The following is a 22962-nucleotide window of genomic DNA, read 5'->3' as shown; positions in this document are numbered from 1 at the left end:
ACCAAGGAAAAAAATAAATGAACACAAAGCAAGCAGAAGGAAGAAAATAACAGTGAGAGCAAAAGAAATCAAACTGAAAACAGAAAAATAGAGAAAAATCAATGAAATAAAGAGTCAGTTCTTTGAAAAGATCAATAAAATTGATAAACCTCTAGCAAAACTGAAAGAGAAAAACAGAATGAAAGAGGCAATACAGATTACCAACATCAGGAATGAAACGGAATATCACAGACATCAAAAAGTAATAAGGGAATATTGTCAACAATGCTGCACACGTAACACTGACATCTTGGATGAAATGGATCACTTCTTCAAAAAACACAAACCACCACAACTCTCCCTTTAGAAACAGTTAATTTGACTAGCTCTATAACTGTTAAGAAAACTGAATTTATAACTTAAAAATTCCCTCTAAGAAATTTCCAGGAATTCCCTGGTAGTCTGCTGGTTAGGACTCAGCTCTTTCACTGCCAGGGCTGGGTTCAATCCTTTGTGGGGGAACTAAGATCACACAAGCCACACTACAGGGCCAAAAAAAAAAAAAATTTTTTTTTTCAGCAAGAGATTGTTTCTCTGGACAATTCTATTATACGTTCAAAGAAGAATTATCCCAACACTATACAGTATTTTTGAGAAAACAGAAGAGGAATGAACACTTTCCAATTAATTTTATGAAGCTAGTATTACATTGATACAAAAATTAGACAAGGACAGCATACAGACCAATATCTTCATGAATATATGCCTTAGTCTGCTTGGGCGGCCGTAACAAAATACCATAGATTGGGTGGCTTAAATAATAAAATATTTACTTATCACAGTTCTGGAGGCTGAACTCAAAGATCAAGGGGCTAATCAATTTGGTTCCTGGTGAGGACTGTCTTCCTGGCTTGCAGACAGCTGCCTTCTTGATGTGTCCCTCATATGGCCTTTTCGTTTTTCTTTCTTTTTTTGGGGGGTGGGGCAGGGGGTGGGGGGTATATGCAAATGGAGAGAGAGAAAGAAAGAGAGAGAGAGAGATCTCTTTTATTTCTTTTAAGGTCGCTAACACCATCATGAAGGCTCTAACTTCATGACCTAATGTAGCTAGTAATGCAACCCAAAGGCCCCACCTCCAAACATCAATACTATCACATTAGAGGTTAGGGCTTCAACACGAGTGTGTATGTGTGTGTGTGTGTGTGTGTGAGAGAGAGAGAGAGAGAGAGAGAGTGTGTGTGTGGGGGGGGGGTAGGGAGGTAACACAAACATTCAATCTATAACAATATAGATGTAGAATCCTTAACAAAACACTGGCAAATAGAAGTCAGCAATCTATACAAAGAATTTGTACCATAACTTAGTAGGGTTTATTCCAAGGATACAAAACTAGATTAATACTTGGGAATCCATCTAGTCCACCATATTTACACATTAAGAAAAAAGAAATCAGTCTAAAATATTAAGACTTTTTATATAGCTACAATAATCAAGATCATGCAGCACTGGTGAAGCGATAGACACATAGACAAATGGAAGAGAATAGAGAACCCAGAAATAGACCCACACAAATATAACCAACAGATTTTTGACAAACATGCAAAAGCAGCTCAGTGGAGAAAATATAGCCCCTTCAACAAATGGTGCTGGAGCAATTGGACATCCTTAGGCAAAAAAATGAACCTCCAGCTTTAAGTCTCATACGTTGCACAAGTATTAACTCAAAATGAATCACAGACTTAAGTGTAAAATGTAAAACTATAAAATCTTTAGAAAAAAACATGAGAAAATCTTAAGGGTTTAGGGTTAGGCAAAGATTTCTTAGGATTGACACCAAAAGTTTGATCCATAAGGGAAGAAAACAGATAATTTAGATTTCTCAAAATTAAAAACTTTTGCTTTCAGGAAGACCCTGTTAAAAGCATGAAAAGACTGGGGGAAAATATTTGCAAACCACATACCTGACAGACTATTATCTAGAATAGAATTTGAAACAACAGTAATAAAGCAAACAATCCAATTAGATAATAGACAAAAGGAATGAAGAGATATTTCACCAAATAAGATGTATAGATGGAAAACACACACATGAAAAGATGCTCAACATCATTAGCCATTAGGGAAATGCACATTAAAACCAGAATGAGATGCCATTCTATACCTATCAGAATGGCTAAAGTAAAAAGTGGTGACAACCCCAATGACTAGGGAAAACGTGGGGGAACTGAGTCACTCCTACATTGCTGATGGGAATGTAAAATGGTACAGCCACTCCGGAAGACAGTCTGGTCGTTTCTTAGAAATTAAACATGCAACTACCATACGACCCAGAAATTGCACTCCTGGGAACTTATCCCAGAGTAAGATAATTTAGCTTCACACAGAAACCTGTACATGAATATTTATAGCAGCTTTATTTGTAATAGCCCCCAAATGGAAACAACCTAGATGTCTTTCCTCATGGGTGAATTGTTAAACAAACTGTGATATATCCATACCATGAAATACTACTCAGCAGTAAAAGGAAGCAACTATTGATACATGTAACAAACTGGATGAATCCCTGAGGAATCATGCTGAGTGAAAAAACACCAACCCCCAAAGGTTACATACAGTATAATTTCATTTATACAACATTCTCGAAATGACAGATTTACAGAAATGCAGAAAAGAGTTGTGATTGCCAGGGGTTACCAGGAGAGTGAGGGTGTTCTGTAGTGGGTGTGACCACAGAAGGGCGGCATGCGGGATCCTTGTTCTTTTTTTTTTTTTTTTTCCGGTACGCGGGCCTCTCACTGTTGTGGCCTCTCCCGTTGCGGAGCACAGGCTCCGGACGCGCAGGCTCAGCGGCCATGGCTCACGGGCCCAGCCGCTCCACGGCATGTGGGATCTTCCCGGACTGGGCCACGAACCCGTGTCCCCTGCATCGGCAGGCGGACTCTCAACCACTGCACCACCAGGGAAGCCCGGGATCCTTGTTTTGATGGAAATATTTTGTATCTTGACTGTATCAATGTCAATATCCTAGTTGTGATACTATAAATTTGTGGTAAGTTATCATTAGGTAAAACTGAGTAAAGAATGCAAGGGATCTGTTTATTTCTTACAACTGCATGTGAATCTACAATTATTTCAAAATAAATATTTTAAGTAAAAATATCGATTTAATTTCTTGGGAACTTTTGATATTCAAAGGCAGTGCTTACATAACAGAAATATCAAGCAAGTTGCAAATATGAGTCTTTATATTTTCTAGTTAGTAAAGAAACTAAAAAAGGTGAAATTAATTTATAATTATGTACTTTAAACCAATATATCCAAAATATCTCAACATGTAATCAATGTACAAATTATTAGTGAGATATTTTACCTTCTGTCTCAGTCAACTCAGGCAAAATAGCAAAAATACCATAGACTGGGTACTTAAACAACAAACACTTACTTCTCACAGTTGTGGAGGTTGGGAAGTCCAAGATCAAGGTGCTGGCAAATCTGGTGTCTGGTGAGAGCCTGCTTCCCAGTTTGCAGATGACTGGCTTCTCACTGGTCTCTTCTCACAAGACGGAGAGAGTGAGCTCTAGTCTCTTCTTATAAAGGCACTAATCCTATCATGGATTACCTACCTTCATGACTTCATCTGAACCTAATTACTCCCCCAAAGGCCCCACCTCCTAATAGCATCCCACCGGCTTCACTCACTCACGTTGAAGCTGGGAATAGAATCAATTCAACCTAAAGCATCTGTGCGGAGAATGAGGGAGGAGGCCTTCCCCGTGGGGAAATCATGGGAGATTGTTTTCAAAGATGGTGCGAACAATTCCTCTCACTCTCCTCTGCAGTGTGACTTTCCTGCTCCTTCCACCAAGAGGTGAAGTCTATTTCCTCTCCCCTTGAATCTGGGCTGGTCTTCAAGTTACTAGGTTAATCTAGGTCCTCTAAGAAGAAGTCAAGGCAAAACTAAATGTGCAAGTATTTTTATTAGGGGAAGCACCTGCGTGAAAGAATTGGGGAGAGAAAGTTGAGACCTGGAGGCAAGTCAGATCTTGAGAGAAGGAAAGAGGGAGAAAAGGTTGGGTAGAAGTGTCTAAGAAAAAGGTTCAGCAAAGTCATCGAGGAATCCTTTAGCCAAAGTTGGCCAAAAATGGAGTCCCGTATCTCCCAGGAACAGGTCTGACTTAATATCCAGCCTGTGGCCTCTGCACAAACTCAGCAGGGAATTTCAAAGCACAGAGATGAGGCCCTGAGTCAATTACATTTCCTGTAGTGGGAGTTCTGTGACCAGTAAAATGCAGCAGAAGTGAAGTGATGTAATTTCCAAGCCTCGCCCTTAAAAGACCTTGTAGCTCCACCTTTATTCTCTTGGAATGCTGACCTGGACAAACGAACCAAGGTGCCCCAGCCAACATCAACCATAGATATGTGAGGGAGGCTGTCTCATGTCTGTCAGCCCAGCCAGCCCTCCAGCTGAATGCAACTGTGTGAGTGAACCCAAGCAAAGTCAGCAGAAAACTCACCCAACCAACCCACAGAATCCTGAGAAGTAATAGTCATTGCCATTTTAAACCACTAAGTTTTGGAGTGATTTCTTAGACATAAGTAGTTAATTGGAATAAAAATAACGGTGACCCAAACTCAGCACATGTCCGGTATGTCACTATATTACTTCTAAAAAAGAGCATCAGCAGAGTAAGAGGAGGTAATGCCTCATTTTTGATAGCAGCACTCAGGAACTTTAAGAAAAGCAAAGTCTCAGCCTCAAGAATTTAGGGATAAGCTACATCTATCATTCCTTTAATGGGTCTATACTAGATTTATCTGGAGCAGTTGTTCTCAATTTTGCATATAAATTGGGACCACCATTGAAAACACTGATGAAATTGGTTTGGGGTTTAGCCTGGGTATCAGTTTTTAAAAGCTCCTCAGGTGATTCTCAAGTGCAGCCAAAGTTGAGAGCCCCTGACCTAAAGCCTTCCTTGACTTTTGAGCATTTTCCTAACTTCCCATATTTTGAGGGACCACGTGATGGCTGGTACGTGGACTGTGGTCCAGGAGACCTTGTTGGCATCTACTGGCCTGCTCCCTATCCCCTCTTTGCCACTCTGAGGCACTGCCTGGGCTTCTTCCTTAGTTCTCCCACTGTTACTGGGAACATAACACACCTTCCTCTCCTCATTATCCAAGGCTCTGCAGGGACACAGGTGGCCATTGGTTTGAGTGTGAATCCACTTCAGATGGCATCAAAGACCAAGTTGCCTCTGTATGAGACTCTAGTGATCAGTCACACAATCAAATGAATATGACGCCCCCTCCGTGGACACGACTAATGTTTGTGACCCTAGGCAAATCGCCTTACGTCTCTTGGCTTCAGTTTCCTCATTTCGAAAATAAAAGAGCTCCACCCTCTGTAATTCCATTAGTTTTCTATATTTATCCCCTGGTCTCTTTTATTTGACAATTGCTTTGGTTACTATGGTAGGAAAGGAACTAACATTAAAATACCAAGTTTGTTTAGTTGTGTAAGAAGAGCAGAGAACCAAAAGTCACTTTCGTTAAAGTTCTATAGGGATATTAAACATATTCCTGTCTGAATGTATTGTCAACCTTGGTTGACAACTGGCAATTTACAATGTTCGCTCAGTGTCAGGAGAAGACATATCCGACAGCAATCGTGTGGGAAATCTGTTTGAAACACTTTGTTCTCAGAATCTCTCCACTATCAATTTGCAAACGACTTTTACCCTCCTGAAGCCGCAAAGGGTCTGTATTCTTATACCTGTTTGTATACACCAAAAACAGCCATCAAAACATGATCCCAGGGCTTCCCTGGTGGCGCAGTGATTGAGAGTCTGCCTGCCGATGCAGGGGACGCGGGTTCGTGCCCTGGTCCGGGAAGTTCCCACATGCCACGGAGCGGCTGGGCCCGTGAGCCATGGCCGCTGAGCCTGCGCGTCCGGAGCCTGTGCTCCGCAACGGGAGAGGCCACAACAGTGAGAGGCCCGCGTACCGCAAAACAAAACAAAACAAAACCAAAACATAATCCCAGGGGACAAAGAGCGTGATGCCTGCTAAATCTGTCTACAGTGTTTTCAAGAAATCATGCTCACACGGAAGCGTGCTAGGGAATACGGGATACAACCATAAGCGTGAATTGTCTCTGGAAATATTCATTATGCAAAGTAAATGGTGTTGGGGGAGGGATATTCAGTGATAACAAATACATCAAACTATTCTTAGCCCCCAAACCTCCCCACCCTGCTCCCCCCCACACCTCACTCCTCAAATCTTTGGCTTAGCAACTAGTGCTTGAATGAGCATTCTGTATTCAGCAGCCACTGGGTGGCTTGAAGTCTCCTCACTGGTGGATACTGGTTGACACTGGTTAAGCCTCTTTCCAGTCTTTCACTAGCATGAACTCTATTTAAAAAAAAAAAAAAAAGCTCCTGAGTTTCTGGGTTCACACCCTTTTTTTTTTCTGGCTCACCTTTCTCTTTTTCTCCCTCTCTCATTGAAAGCAAAACTGGATTACTGGCCAACAATGAGGGAATGAAAGAGAGTCGAGGCATATAGAGGAAGAAAGGAGCTTTTAAATGTCTGAAGATCTATAGACAGAGAAAGGGAATTGCTGGCATTGAAAAGTGTCAAGTGGTGTTTCTAAACTCTGGTAAAGAATTACAGTTAGAGTTTCTGGTGCATTTTAACAGTGTTTGGCGGTTGAAGTTCAAGGAAGAATGGTTTGAAACATAGTCCAAATAATCATTCTCAAGTTTACATAACAGGAAAAAAGGACCAGCTGACATCCATCTATGAAGTGCAATTGGAAATCTGCTTAAGGAGAGAGGAAGAGAGAGAGAACACTGCATTGCCAAATATGGGGAGATTTAAGACATTTTACATTCCGCCAAACAGTACCTCTTACATCCTGTTAATCCAAGTCTGTATTTTGCAGGAAGAAAAAGAGAACCAGCACATTTAAATGTACACTGTAGAGGAGTCCCTTCAGTGATTTCCAAAGAAGCTAATCTTTGAAACAGGGAAATCTTGAGAGTTTCCAATGTAGGCAGAGCCTGGACAAAGTGTCCAGCTCAAAAAGACCTTCAGAGCATAATTTTATCCAAACCGGGTGCCCAGAGCTATGAGCTCAGGCAGACACACAAGTCCACAAGCTGGCTTTCACATAGACAACTGCACTGAGTGTTGTAAAAAGCTGGCAGATGCAGAGGAGTTTCTGTCATTTTATCCCCCTACTCTCTAGGGAAGTGATTCCGCCATTCTGCCACCCACAAAGAGAGCATTGGATAGAGTAGTTATAGAAGACATGATAAATAACTGCTTCATCAAGACATTATTTCAGGATATTCCAGAAACCAGGAAGTGTCTGCCTGTTTTCAGTAAACAGTCTTTACCATATATACTATAACAACAACAAAACAAATAATTGAAGAATATACCAAAATTTTAAGCCCAAAGCTTTGGGATCAGGTCCTGATAGATCTGGATTTAATTCCTAGATACGCAACCTCCTAGGTAGCTATGTAACGCTGAGCAAATGATATAATCTCTTGGAGCCTGGGTTTCTTCTTCTGTACCATGGGATAATAATAATGTTTACCTAATAGTATTGTTTGGATAAATCATATAATGAATGGCCCTTTGTCGATATTAAATAAAAGTATTTGTGTTTCCTATTAACATTAGAAAGTGGAGTTATGAAACAACAGTGATGGTTCCTAGGTAATGGCTTCACTGAGATATAATTTACAAGACAAAAAAGTCACTGTTTAAAGTACACAATTGAGTGGTTTTTAGTGTATTTACAGCGTTGTGCAATCATCACCATACTCTAATTTCAGAACATTTCATGACCTCCAGAAGAAACCTGTACCTATTAGCTGTCACTTCCCACCTTCCCTCTCTCCAGCCCCTGGCAAGCACTAATCTACTTTCTGTCTCCCTGGATTTGCCTATTCTGGACCTTTCATACAAATAAAGTTGTACAGTATGTGGTCTTTGGTTACTGGTGTTACAGCTTTTTCTTGATTAATTTTTACATGAATAGTAGCAAGTAGAAATAAAAAGACTTCTTTGTTAAATTATCTCATTGGTTGACTTTAAAAGGGTCCACGTAAGATCTGAGTAGAAGGGAATGATTAAATGCCATATTCTTTTTCAGCAAACATTAAGCAAATAAATCATGCAGTTTGATCACATTAATGCATAACAGCCTTTCCTGTTCATTTATTTTCTCTGGATCCGGTCCTCGGCATTTGGCTGTATCATGAAGAAACTCCTTCCAGCACTGAGAGTGTCCTTGACTTTAGCCAAGGCCCAACACATTTGTTGCCATAGCAAAGCCTACTGTGTACTGAGTGGCCCCCTTCACAAGGCTGGACAACACGACAAGAGTGCCTTGTAGGGATGCGGGAGATTGGTTCCAGCCCTCACTCTGCCACCAAACCTCAGGTGTTAGAAGAATCAAAGGAGATGAATGAACCTGAAACAGCTTTGGAAAGTGTTTACATGTCAGTTAGGAATCTTGGGTCATAGGACTGAAATTGCTGGATCGTAAGGCAATTCTTTGTTTCACTTTTTGAGGAATCGCTAATCTGTCTTCCACAGAGGTTGCTCCATTTTACAGTCTACCAGCAAGGCATGAGGGTTCCAATTTCTCCACGTCCTTGCCAACACTTATATTCCCTTAAAAAATTATACCTAGCTTAGTAGATGTGAAGTGGTATCTCATTATGGTTTGATTTGCATTTTCCTAATGACTAATGATGTTGAGCATCTTTTCAAACTTTTGTTTATCTGCTTTGGAGAAATGTCTACTCAAGTCCTTTTCCCATTTAAAAATCCTAATTGGGTTATTTGCCATTTTGTGTTGACTTACAGGAGTTCTTTATATATTCTGGGTATTAGACACTTATCAGACATATGATTTGCAAACACTTTCTTCCACTCCATAGACTGCCTGTTTACTTCCTTAACAATTTCCTTTGATGCATAAAAAGGTTTAATTTTGGTGAAATCTAAGTCATCCATTTTTTTCTTCTGTTGTTCTTGCTCTTTGGTATTATATCTAAAAGACCATTGCTTAATCCACAGTCATGAAGTGGTACACCTATGTTTTCTTCTAAAAATATTATAGTTTTAAGGTGCCTTGTTAGCGCAGTACGTAGGGCATCAGTCACATAAAAATATTAGTTTTAGCTCTTACATTTAAGTCTTTGATTTTGACTTACATTTTGTATATGGCGTAAAGTAAGGTAGTTTTTACATTTTTTAATGGTTACATTTTAAATGGTCAAATAAAGGTAATATGACCTTGGTAATATGCTCACTTTTGTCTCTTGACTCATGAAGCCAAAATATTTACTATCCGGCCCTTTATAGAAAAGTTTGCCAGCCTCTGTGGCCAGATGCAGTCCTTGCAAATAGAGTGCTTAATAAATGTTTAACAAATAGATTCATTCAACAAATATTGAACTCTTCTACTGAGTGCAATTATGGGGTGGGGGAGGGGTTTCAAAGATGGAGTGAGAACTCGTTACATCCAAGCAGGAATGAATTATACCTGGCGTAGAAGAAGCCAAGTACTAGAGATTAAATATTCTTCTGGGCAAAGGTCAGTCCTAAATGGTGATGAAAGCTGAGATGTAAACTATTTCAAATTATTTTTGGAACGAGATGCATAACAATTTGGAAAGGCATATGCCATAATGAACACACGCACACACATACACACGCATACATTTCCTCTTCCACGGTAAAGTCGAAGGAAATTAACAGAGATAGTGAGTGAGTCACCAAAGGGGACTAGAATTACTGTCACATGAGGAGGAAAAACTTTTGTAACTTAGGGCAAGGCAAGTCCTTGGTTCATACCTTTTCTGTTAGTAGGAGATAGTCTTCACATGCAGTAAAATGCGTGTATTACTGCCTATCTGTGGAACCAAAATTTCAATGAAAATGCTCTTGCAGCAGAAATCTGTCTCCCTAATGACAGTCCTCTGGAGGAGGCCTAGCTGTTCCTTCACAAACGGGAAAGGAATACATTGCACATTTCAGTCTCTTTTAATGGACAAAACCATAAACAAAGCAAAAAAACGAGAAAGAATCCACCTCTCTGCGACTCTATCCACCAGCGGTTCCTCGAAATCTCCCATCAAGTCTTCAGGGCTTCCCTGGTGGCGCAGTGGTTAAGAATCCGCCTGCCCACGCAGGGGACACGGGTTCGAGCCCTAGTCCGGGAACGTCCCACATGCCGCAGAACAACTAAGCCCGTGCGCCACAACTACTGAGCCTGCACTCTAGGGCCCGCGAGCCACAGTTTCTGAAGCCCGCGGGCCCAGAGTCCGTGCTCCGCAACAAGAGAAGCCACCGCAATGAGAAGCCCGCGAACCGCTATGAAGAGTGGCCCCCGCTGCCGCAGCTAGGCAGAGCCCACGCGCAGCAGCAAAGACCCAACGCGGCCAAAAATAAATAAAATAAATAAATTTATAAAAACAAGAAATTCTTCAAACAGCATTATCAGTTAGGGGTTCAGTTGGACTATAAATAACATGAAATTCAATTAAACAGTGACTTAAACCAGAGGCTTCATTTTACCTGCATGAAAGAGGTACGGAGGTAGGCAGACCGGGGCTCCTCAAGGCTCTTGCCATGCAGTCATCCTTAGCCTGCGGTTTGAAGCTTCAGAGTCACCAGTAGCAGCTCCACCTCTACTTTCCTATCCCTGAACCGGGAAGAAAGAAGGCGAAGGACGAAATGTGCGTGCCAGGTGAATCCAAGCTGTTTTTTAAAACCTTCCCCGCGGGAATTTCATTTCCTCTCATTGGCCAGAACTGTGTCACATGGCAACTTCTAACTTCAACAGAGATTGAAAATGTAGCTTTTTAGCTAGGTACAATTTTTTTCCTGTTAGTCAGGAAAAAGAAGAAATGGATATTATGTCCTAAGAGTGTCTGCAACAAATAAACCTTTGCTTTGGATAAAGCCAGTATGCCAGGTGCCCGTCCTCTAGTTAATAGCTTAAATTGGTCCTTGTCAGACTTTAACGTGCATATGAATCACCTGGGGATCTTGTTAAAATGCAAATTTTGATTCAATAGATCTGGGGAGGGGCCTGGGGCTTTTAATTTCTAAGAAAGCCTGCTGACCACACTTTTAATTGTAAGGCCTTAAATCACAGGATCTTCTCATCAATCAGAAAAGAAATCAACTGTTTTCCTGTTTTTGGTTTGTTTTAAATGTATGAGTTTAAAATTTAAATCGTATTTCCACTGCATACCTGCTAATATAATGAAATAAGAATTACCCAAATGACCTGTAGTGTTTTTGCCAATATTTTAAAACTATAATCAAATAATGAAGAACCTCAGATAAATTGAAGCTGTGGGATATTCTACAAATGACCTGAACTTGTCAAAAATTCAATAGCGTGAAAAACAACAAAAGGCAGGAGGATGGCTCTAGATTAGAGACTAAGAAGATAAAAACCAACGGCAGTGCATAAGCCTTGATTATATCTTAGATATTTTTTAAAAGCTATAATATATATATATTTTTTAAAGCTATAAAGTATATTTTTGAGGCAACTGGGTAAAGTTGAATGTGTATTGTACATTAAATTATATTATGGCATTGTTAAATTTCTTAGGTGTGATAATCATATAGGGTTTTTGTAGGAAAATGTCCTAATTCTCAGGCAACATTGGTTGAACTATTTAGGGGAGAAGTGCCATGATAACTGCAACTTATTTTCAAGTAGTTTAGCAAATATATATTTTGAGAGAATGAGAGAAGATAAAACAAACATGGGGGAAATGGGTGAATCTCAGTGAAGCATTTACAGGGGTTCATTATAGAACTCTTTCAAACTTTTTTCTACATTACAACAATTTCCAAATAGAAAGTAGGGAAAATTTTAGTCATATTAAAGTTATATAGCACATAGAGCTATAAATTAATTGAAAAAAAATTTTTGGAGTATAGTTGATTTACAATGTTGTGTTAGTTTCAGGTGTACAGCAAAGTGTATCAGTTATACATATACGTATATCCACTCTTTTTTTAGATTCTTTTCCCATATAGGCCATTACAGAGTATTGATAGAGTTCCCTGTGCTACACAGTAGGTCCTTAGGAGTAGAAAATAATTTTCAGTTTTATTTATAAGTATCCTGAGTTAGGACTATGTCCAAGAACGGGAGGTAAACACTAGCATACTCATTAAGAAAATATTTGTAACAGAGAAAATATTCTCTATCCTAAAGAGCTCCCCTCTTTTGTGATCCTGAAGCCTGTGGTCCACATCTAAGTACTTTTAGGGTATGTTGTAAATATAGCAATAGACCTGTCTCCCTGCAGACCAGAAGTTCCTCAAGAAAGAGAATGTCTTACTCATTTCTATGATCCCAGCTGTAGACCCCAATAAACATCTGTGCAAGAAGGAAAGAAGGCATGAATTGACTGACAGCATTTGTCAGGGTAATTTGGAAGATAGCCTTGCAGCCCAAGTCAGGATTTCAAATCAGAAATAACCCTGGACTTGGTTGTGTGTGTACCACTGGAGAAGAGCCTGTGCCTGGCTGGTTCAGCCCCTTATATGCGAGTTGGGTGGTCACTAAACCTGTCAGACATGTTTGCACAGGCAAGCAGGTCATTCGGAACTGGTTGCTTACAAGGCACTTAGTGACTTCAGGGTCCTAGGCGGTGCATGGCACACATAATGATTAAAGAGCCAAAGAAAATAAAGACAATGGCCAGAGGGAAACCATGTCACTCTTAAATAAATCATCCAAACAGAAACAAACAACATGAGGACTGAAGAGAAGCCTTTTAGTTTATGTAGTCATTTACCAGGATTCGTTTGCTCTCTAAATTCTACAGTGCCAGTGCTAGGATGACTGGCCTTATTAGCAATATATTGTTTGTATTTCTTCGGGTTCAAGGATGTAATCCTGATACAAGTACAGATTTTTCTGACAAGTTGGCTTTTAATAATCAACTGACAGGTCAGCCGAGTTGGGGAACACGGCCACCAGGTCCCTGTGGGCTGTCCGGTCGTGGATGCAGCCTCTCCTGGCCTCGAGTGCTGCGTCAGATGGCAGGGGATGGCTGCATCCTTTCAGCACTGTCACCCAGAGGACCGCGGGTGAAGTCTGCAATTCTGAGGACCCTCCTGATGAACTTGGGCCCTCTCTTGCAGAACGAGCCTTAAAGCTAAAAGCTGTTAAACTGGAGAAGGAAGTACAGGGTTTCACAGTGAGATACCAGAGAGCTGTAACTGATGGTGAAAATATAAGAAGGCGAACCCAGAGATGTGTAGAAGATGCCAAGATATTTGGAATTCAGAGTTTCTGTAAGGATTTGGTGGAGGTGGCAGACATTTTGGAGAAGACTACAGAGTGTATTTCTGAAGAAACAGAGTCTGGGGACCAGAAGCTGACTCTGGGGAAGATCTTCCGAGGCTTGTCATTTTTAGAAACAAAGCTGAAAAGTGTGTTTGCCAAACACGGCCTGGAGAAGCTGATACCCATTGGTGACAAATATGACCCTCATGAGCATGAACTCATCTGTCATGTGCCAGCTGGTGTTGGGGTACAGCCTGGCACTGTGGCATCAGTAAGGCAGGATGGCTACAAGCTTCATGGCTGTGCCATTTGACTCGCCCAGGTGGAAGTGGTGGTAGGGTCTCAGAGAAGACTATGAATGGGCCCAGAGGAACTGAATGTTCCCCCAGACTGCGGTCACCTGTGATTCCTTTACTTATTAAACTAGGTTCGTATTGTACATGAGGTACTTCATGTGATCTGTCTTGGATTTAGTCATATTGGCTTTATTTCTAAGATACTCTGTTGATTTCGTGTGACCTGTTTGGCCTCATCAGAAGTCTTGCCATTGGGCATTTGAACAATGTGACAAGTGTTCCTGTGGTCTTATGAAAATATGTTTAAGAAAATTATTTTTAAATTGGTACTCTGATGACTTTCAATCCAAAATCTTTCTTAAAGGTGGAAATGAGTATAGGTTTATTTTTAACTAAATGTTCATTACCAATGATCCCTATAATAGAAATTGTATAGAATCTTGTATCTGTGGGAAAAGGAGATGGTAGGGATTGGTTTCACATTTGGGTACTTAAATTATAAAGCTTTATAGTTGTATGCATTTAAATCATTTGGGTTGATTTTTATGCACATAGATTTTCAGACTTCCCATTTTTATTTTATTTTTCTTTTAGCCATCTTTTGTCCTTGTAGTTCCTGCCCAATAGACTTCATATTCACACTCATTGTCCCTTTTCAAATCCCATTTACAAGGCAAGGCTTGGAAGGCAGGGATTAGCAAGAAATCAAGGTATCAGGTCCCTTTCAAGCAAGTATGGCCAAGAAACCTGTGCTTTCTTTGTTGAGTTATCTTCAAATTATGTTCAGCCTTCCTAGGTATATACTCATTTCAGGGAAACTGAGGCGGCACCAACAGCTGAAGACCTAGATTGGTCTCTATAGGTAATTTACCCACAACTTCTCTTTCCACCAGCCCTTAAATCCTCTGCCACTCTGTCAGATTAACCTTATGATCCTTTATTAGATGACGTGGGGAGGTGGTCAGGACAAAAAAAAGTTAGGTTCCCATGATTCCTCATTAGTTATGCTGAGTTTGGGGGTGTTTTTTGGGGTGGGGTGGGGTACTCACAATTCACTACCTCTCTTACATTGACAAGCTTTATTTCCCAGTTTTTGTGTCTATCTTATGTCACATGTGTAAACATCTAGCTCCCCTTTTATGTATTGACCTCCTAGAGTTAATGAGCCTATGTGTATATTTTTTATTTCAGTCTTGCTTATAGATAGTGTTCTGTAAAAAATTTATTCAATAAATGAGTTAGTGAATGAATTATATATATATATATCAATCAATTGGACATTAGAAAGGAGGTCATATGGATATTTTAATGTTAGAAGCAGCCTTAATTATGATCTAATCTCACCCTTTCAGCTTCTTTTGAAGTATGAAAACATAGTCTTTTTAGGACTAGACTCAAAGAAAAAAAAAAAAACCTCTGAAACCAGTAAACTCAATTTCAGTGACAACTTAAGTAAGAAACAACTGTCTATTAACTTCAGTCATGTAAGATTCAACAGATCTATAACAAACATGCAAATATTTCCCCAGCAGACAATTAAACGTTGTTAGGTGTCCAGATTGCCCAGGTTTAGGTTTAAGTTACTTACCCATAAAATAAATCTATTTCTACCAGAACTCTATGACCCCATTCTGTGAGATGGTGAAAGTTATCCTCTTAGATGTCATAGAGAGTTCTAGCATACTACACAAACATGTATCAGCAAAGCCATCCCCCAATGGGTCCTACAACCTCCACCAGATTTAGACACTTAAAAAAACCAAATAACATGCTTCTAAGATGCAAGCAAAAGACTGATGGTGAGATTTTAAAACCAGAACCTCTTCTGACATTCCACTAAGTTCATACTGTAAATATAATGAGCAGTCAGATTTCACAATAAGAACTTGTCTTTTTTTGCCTTCATTCCTTTGAGATTGACAAATAGTGATGAAAAGAAAATGAGCCAATTATGATTTCCTATGTATTCTTGGATCACTAGCTATCATTACCAGTAAATTAGAATAACCATAATTTTAGGTGTGGAATGTTCTGATTACTTGAAGAGTTTTGAAATATTCCTTGCAACCTCCTGTTTTAACAAGTAGACTGAGAATAATTTTAGATTCTTCTATTATTCAGTAGTTTTGCAGACTTAAAAGTATAAATATAGAAGACGGCGCTATAGCAGTGAGAATCTCAAAAAGTTGAAGGGCTTTCAGGAGCCAGCGCAGCACAATAGAGCATATGCTTAGTAGGCATATGCTTAGTAGGCATTCCCATTTGTCTAGAATAACATAATTGAACATAATTCCCAGCCTAGTCACTTCACTTTTCTGAGCCTGTTTCCATGTTTGTAAAATGGTTATAATTTCAAAATATTGCGAGGATTAAATGAAATGTGCAAGTTACCTATTACAGTAGGCCCTCAAATATTTATTTTTATCGCCTTTTATTATACACATTGTTTTTCATATGTTTTTATAGTTGCCTAAAGTCTAGGGGAAGGGAAAGACTGGTTAAGCGGTGCTTGACTATAAAAAAAATTGTAAGCTAATCAATCACAGTGAACTTATTTTCCTTTCAGCTTCTGTTTTTTGTGTGTGTCTGTTTTAACCATAACGAGGAAATCTACATTTTTAGACTGGAGAAATAAGAAAATTGTTTCAGTGCTCTTAATTATTTTCAGCTTGATGGTAAAGTAAAAAGACATCATTGGCTTGCAGATGATATGTGTAACGAAGCTTTGGCTCATTTGAAGAGGGATCTTGGTGCTTTAGTACTTGGATTTTATGAATCTTTAGTGGATTTTCCTCACTTCCATAAAGGAATTATTCAGTTTGATACTGATATAAGTTATGTGGTGCTCTTTCATGGCAAAGGATTTAATAGGTGAAGAAAGGTTCTTAAACACTAAAGCAAAATCAGATAAGGAAGACTAAGGATGAAATATAATCTTCAGAAACAACTTTAATAAAACCTTAATTGAAATAAAAAAAATCAGCTGACACCATATTAAAGAGAGACAGCTTATTATAAGAACTGGTTCAGGAGATGTTTAATTCTTCTACATATTCAGAAAATTCTGTAAATTTGCCACACCTAAAAATTAACTAACACATGCATTTTTAAAAAACCTATCTGACCACAGATCCTTAAGTAGTAGTAATCAAGGAAGGAAATTTGGTAGAAAGTCAAACCAAAACACAATCCCCGTGCCAACTCTAAAAAGACCTATTTGCTCATTTATATTGATTACTTCCTGGTCTATGTTCAGCTTATTCTTGTGACAAAGCAGGCAGAATTTGATGGCCATTTACCATTAGTCTTTCTTACAGAAGGTAATAAAGTAAGCATTGAAATATTAGGGTGCTATAAAATAATTATTAATAGAAATCAAGGTATTCAATTTTTCCTACCCACTAATACCCACCTTTTACTTTTTCATGGGTCAGATACATTAGCCATGATTCTTTTGGTTGCAAGAGATAGAAATCCAATCTACCTGGCTTAAACAATCAAGGAAATTTATTGACCCAGTAACTGGGTATCTGGATTCAGGGGTTCAAATCGTGGGAGGAAGATTCTCTTTTCACATTCTGTCTATGTTGGTGTCACACTCAGGTAGAGATGTTCCATATCTGCAAAGATGGCCACCAGTGGCCCTAGGTTATTTCATATTTTCAAACTTGTTATTCTAGACAAACAGGAACTTAGACTTTCAGATGGCTCAGGGAAATTTCAGGAAGTATTTGGTTTAGCATCCCCTGAACCAATCTCTGTGTTTAAAGGATGGGATGTTCTCATTGGCCAGGCTTGGGTCATGTGCACACTTCTAAACCAATCTCTGTGATTAAGGAGATGGAATGCTCTGATAGGCCAGGTCTGGGTCATGTGCTCATCAATGGAACCAGAAGCCTTATTAGTCCCTTGTAATCCCCAGGGATGAGACTGGATTTCCATAGAATGGTGGACAGTATCTCTCAAAGGGATGACAAACATGTCTTTCGCTCAGAACATCTTCTTTTTCTTGGCCGGAAAAATTGCTATAAACAATGGTGAATCAGTGTTCAGTGCAGATTCAAAGTTAAAATTAAACAGCCCAGCATTATTCCCAGAAAGACAATGTGAATCTATTTTGAACACACAAATACAGCTCAGGCACATGGACTCCAATGAAAAAGTGAGATATATTCTAAATAAATAAATAGTAATGATTCCTGCACCAGATCCACTTCTGTTTTCATTTCTTTGTTGTAGGTAAAAGGATGGAATGTTCAATAAATGATGTTGGCACAACTAGCAATCCATCTGGAAGAAAATAAAATTAGTGTCCTATCTTACATATTTTACAAAAATAAACACCAGATGGATTAAATATTTAAATGTAAAAGATGAAATAACGAAAGTACTTGCAAGAATATCTAAGATACTGCATGTACAATATAGAAATGGAGAGACCTTCTTACAAAGACTGGGGCTCTGGAAGCTATGAAAGAAAATAGAGATATTTGGATATGTAAAAATAAAATTTTCTATGGCAAAAGATTCCATTAAAAATGATAAAGAACAAACAACATATTTGAAAATTTGTAATTCAGATGACAAAGAGTAGACATGTAATATTGAAGAGCTCTTACAGATTGTCAAGACAAATGACCCAATTTAAAAAAATGAGCAAAAGATGTAAATAGAGGGAAGGGATGTGGGAACAGATGTATATGTATGACTGATTCACTTTGTTATAAAGCAGAAACTAATAAAAAAAAAAGATGTAAATAGACAGTTCACAGGGTAACAAATGCAAATACTAACAAGCTATGAACAAATGTACAAATTCACAAGTAGTCATGGAAACACAAAGTAAAACCACACTTTAAAATTATTTGAATCCCTTCAGGCTGCCAAAAATTAGTAAGTGGTCGTATTTATTGCTAGTTGGGATGTGGGTATTTCTATTTTCGGTAGAAATGTGAATTATTTTAGTCTTTTTGGAAAGGAATCTGGCCACCATAATGAAAACGAAAAATGTATATATCCTTCGATTCAGCAGTTTTTTCCCTGGGAATCTATCCCACAGAAATAAAAACACTAGTGCATGAGGATTTATATACAAAGATGCTATTACAGCTTTGTTTTTAGTGGCCAAAATTGGGAAAAAAAGAGAATGTCCTTTAAAGGGGAAAATTGAATAAAATATGTTCCTTTTACCCTGTGGAATATTATGTATGAATGTATGAAAGACTGAATCAGAGTTTACTGAGATTCCCACAAGGTACTGTTAAAAGAGAAAAGCAAAATATAGAGTTCATGTAATACAATACAGTCCCATTTTTAAACTAATGATGACAAACTCCCTCTGTGTATGTTTATTTACATTTATGTGTTTGTAAGCTTATATATGATTATAAGAGCATAAAAAAGAAGAAAACATACTAGGTTGTTAACATTTGTTCATTGAGGGGGAGAGTGATGTAAGTGGAGGAGGGGAGGACTTAAGCAAAAAGGAAAAGAAAAAAAAAAAAGGAAAAAAAAATGTCCAAACTCCTCACCTTGAAGATTTTTACTTAAATTCTTGAGATACCTAACTCCCTGGGAAGTCAGATTCAGAAACAAACAATAGCAATTCCTGCCCACTCAGAGTCATGTGTGTTTGAAGGTGGGCTTAATTGTCGATAATTCTAGCCTTTTCAGTAGAAGTTACACAATAAACAATTTCTGGTCTTCAGGCAGAAAATATTTTGGAGCAACGTGTTGACTGCCTTAGAAAAATAGATGTTAAGTACATCATCCAACCACCAGCTACAATAATTACTTATTCGTCTAAATACTCATCACCACTCCATTGACTCTTACCTACCACGCTCATCAAAACTGAAAAATGATTGGGTGGAGGAAGAGGGGAGTGGTGAGGGGAGAGAAGGACTGAAAACATTTTAGAGAACACATTGGACTCAGAAAATTGAATGAAAAATTAGGAACAGAAAAATGAATTAGAAAATTGGGAATTATTTAGACCAACCCATCTGGGATATGGAGAAGCAAACCCTCATTAATGACTTGTCTGCTTAAGAGTTGATATTTATGTATACAACTGAAACAAAAGTTTCATGAAACAATAATACATGTCGCATACTTTGTTATTTCCTATTGATATTCTATTCTTTTTCTTAAAAAAAAATTCTGGTCACAACCTAAGAATGGGTCACATGTGCAATTTGAAAAGCAGCATAGGTGTATTATTATTAGTGCTGTTTTAGCCTTGTATACTTCTTTAAGGTCATCCTTTTATTCTATGTTACTTGTTAAAATTCTAAGATGCTACATTTGTCAAAGAGGATAGCATTTTTCCAGCCCTCTATGTGCACATTTCCTTGGAATTTCCTTAGAAACAGGGCACTTTTTCCCTCTAAGGGGGCAAATTGGGGACAGTCCTTCCTAAGTCATACATTGATTGGCTGTGGACTTGCTTGTTGTTGTTGTTGTTTTTACGGTCTTCCACCATAAGAACTTTCCGTTCTCTCTTCTAGTTTCTTCTTTCTCTTATCTCAGGTTAATTCGTTTTGGTTTCAATGTTATTCAGTCAACGAAATGTTATTAATTTTGAAATACCAGGATGAACAAAAAAAACTCTCTACTTGTGAGTAACTAATGGATTAGGAGAAGAAACAAACAGGTATAATAGTGAGATGTTGAAGAGAGGAACACAGGAGGTGCTCAGGCAGCAGAGAAAGATGGGTCTGACTGACAAGGGGTGGAGATGGTGTCTCAGAAGAGGTGTGTTTGGGAAAGACAGTACCTAATTTTGTCTGGGGTGAGAGAGAGCATTCCTGGAAGAGGGAACGCATGAAGTAAGACATAGAGGTGTGGAGGACATGGAGTTACATTTGTCTGAGGTTCCAGGAGAATGATGGGAGATGAGGCTCAGCTGAAGGGCCCCTGTGCACATCTAAAGGCTGTGGGGAACCACCCAGGTGATTCTGCGCTCCACTGTGTGCTCTCTGGGAGGAAGCAAGGAGGGCTGACTTCAGATTTCAGGGTCATAGTCTTACTTCTTTCTACTAGACTATAGCCTACCTAAAATCTGGAATGTCTCAGTATCTGAATTCCCAGAGCCTGGTAATGGGCTTGGCATGGACTCAATGGACATTCAGACAATTAGTTCACCTTCGCAGCCCAGCACCTGGCAGGTATCTGAAAAGTCATGTTCAGCCTCTGCTCTGATCTTCAAGAGGAATGAAATGGAATTGCCGCACTTCGGGAATAACCCAAGAAAACAAAATATTCTTTTTTACTGAGACTTCTTTTCAAAACTACCCCTTCCTGGAAAGATGTGGTAACAGAGCAGGACCCTGTGAGGCCTTTCCAGAATAGACACCCACTCATGTCCTCTGCCTGCCTTTTGTCTGTAGAAAAACTTGTCAAAGAATAAATTTAATCAGAGAAGTGAGAAAATGCAGAAAGAAAGGAAAGCAGTCAAGCAAGACCAAATAATAATATTTTAGCCACTAAACAAAGTCAAGGTCCTTTAGTGCTTCCTCAAGGACTATAGATAATATTGAGCCATGTGCTTTGAGCTGTCTGACAGATACCGAAAGCCCCACCAGGTGGAAGAAGTTAACTGTATACGGCCCACAAGCACATAGACCGCCAGACCAGTTGGAACCAGAAGGTTGATGATGCTGACTCCCGATTACCTCACCACCAACCAATCAGAAGAATGTCCACGAGCTAATCACGCCCTGTTACTTGAATAGTGTAAGACTCCTCACTACCCGCTCCAGGATGGGACATAGAGCCTTTTTTTTTTTTTTCTGTACGCGGGCCTGTCACTGTTGTGGCCTCTCCCGTTGCGGAACACAGGCTCCGGACGCGCAGGCTCAGCAGCCACGGCTCACGGGCCCAGCCGCTCCGCGGCATGTGGGATCTTCCCGGATCGGGGCACGAACCCGTGTCCCCTGCATCAGCAGGCGGACTCTCAACCACTGCGCCACCAGGGAAGCCCCTGACATAGGGCCTTGAAGCACTACCCCCCCCGTGGCCCCCTTTACCTGGCAAAGCAATAAAGCTATTTCTTTCTGCTTTGCCCAGAACTCTGTCTCTGAGATTTAATCAGCCACCAATGTACAAGAAGCCAAATTTTGGTAACAATGTTGCAAATGAATCAGTAACTTAAAATTATTCCCAACCCTTCCCTAGATCCTAAAGATAAGGAAAATAAAGATGTGAATTAAAAAAACAGAAGTATAAAAATAATTGACTTGTGATATCCTAGTTTTACAATCCTCTCTAGCTACCACTCGTCAATAACAACTTTTGGTTTATGATTATTTTTATACTATCTTATAAGTGTGAAAATCAGCAAAGAAATAATTGATGTTAGAGTTGGGAGATCCCTGAGTTTATTCTGGTTCTTCCTCTTTTATTTTACAGCTGAGGAAATTAGGGCCTAGATTACTTTATGCAAGCTGCCCCCAATAATTTTATATCAGAGAATTAAAATCAAGCAAAAAGCTATGACTCAGAGCAACACACCTTGTTGGCATATGTTCTTTTAGTCCCTTAAAAATGCATTATGTGTGTTCCCATAATAAAATTTGTATCATACTGTTTATATTTTTGTATCTTGACTTTTACACTCCATATATTTTGAGGTTTTCCCCCCAAATCTTTGTTATTCATATGTTTGTTACATATTCACATATTTAATGACTATATAATATCTCATTGTATGCATAATACCATAATTTATTGGAACTATTCACCTTTGTTGGGCTTTTAGATTGTTTTGAGTTGTTGTTACTAGAAATAAAAACTTTGGCCTCTCCGATTATTTCTTAAGGGGAGAATTACTAGTTTGGTCAAAGGGGATGGACATGTTTGAGGCTTCTGATACACACTGCCAAATTCACCAGCCCAGGAAAGTTTTGCAGATTTGCTATAAACAATACACTTCATATCTTTCTTGCAATCTTAGCAACTTTAGACCTAACAGGAGAGTTATTCCAGTTAACTTGGGAGTTCAAATTTGCCCTAATTTTAATCATTTAAAAACTACTAATAATTATGACGCAATTATTAATTTGAGAAGCTAAGAGGTCTTATTCTCAAATTGTAAATGAATGTAAGAGCTAAGAGAGATGTGTGAATAAATGGCTAAGATCATGTCCAGAAGCTTTCCTGTAGGGGTCGCTGTTACTGTCAATTTATGCCCGCCAGGAAACTAAAATAATTATACATTTAAGAATGTATGCACATGCATTTTTTTTTTTTTCCGGTACACGGGCCTCTCACTGTTGTGGCCTCTCCCGTTGAGGAGCACAGGCTCCGGACGCGCAGGCTCAGCGGCCATGGCTC

The 22962-nt window shown here is 39.1% G+C and overlaps 1 protein-coding gene across 1 annotated transcript; it reads left to right on the top strand.

Annotated features, from left to right (window-relative positions):
• Window positions 1–13046: 13046 nt before the first annotated feature.
• On the top strand, window positions 13047–13643 carry LOC308619049 (grpE protein homolog 2, mitochondrial-like; the record flags this gene model as incomplete). The annotated part of the gene is made up of 1 exon (XM_081237538.1): window positions 13047–13643. The coding sequence occupies one exon, from the start codon at window positions 13047–13049 to the stop codon at window positions 13641–13643; it is 597 nt and encodes a 198-aa protein (XP_081093664.1).
• Between the last annotated feature and the right edge of the window lie 9319 nt (window positions 13644–22962).

Source organism: Mesoplodon bidens (genome assembly GCF_964165515.1).
Source record: "Mesoplodon bidens genome assembly, chromosome: 6".
In the NCBI taxonomy this organism is placed as follows: domain Eukaryota; kingdom Metazoa; phylum Chordata; class Mammalia; order Artiodactyla; family Ziphiidae; genus Mesoplodon; species Mesoplodon bidens.
The sequence above is the reverse complement of the archived record's forward strand: the minus strand, read 5'-3'. Positions and strand labels throughout refer to the sequence as shown.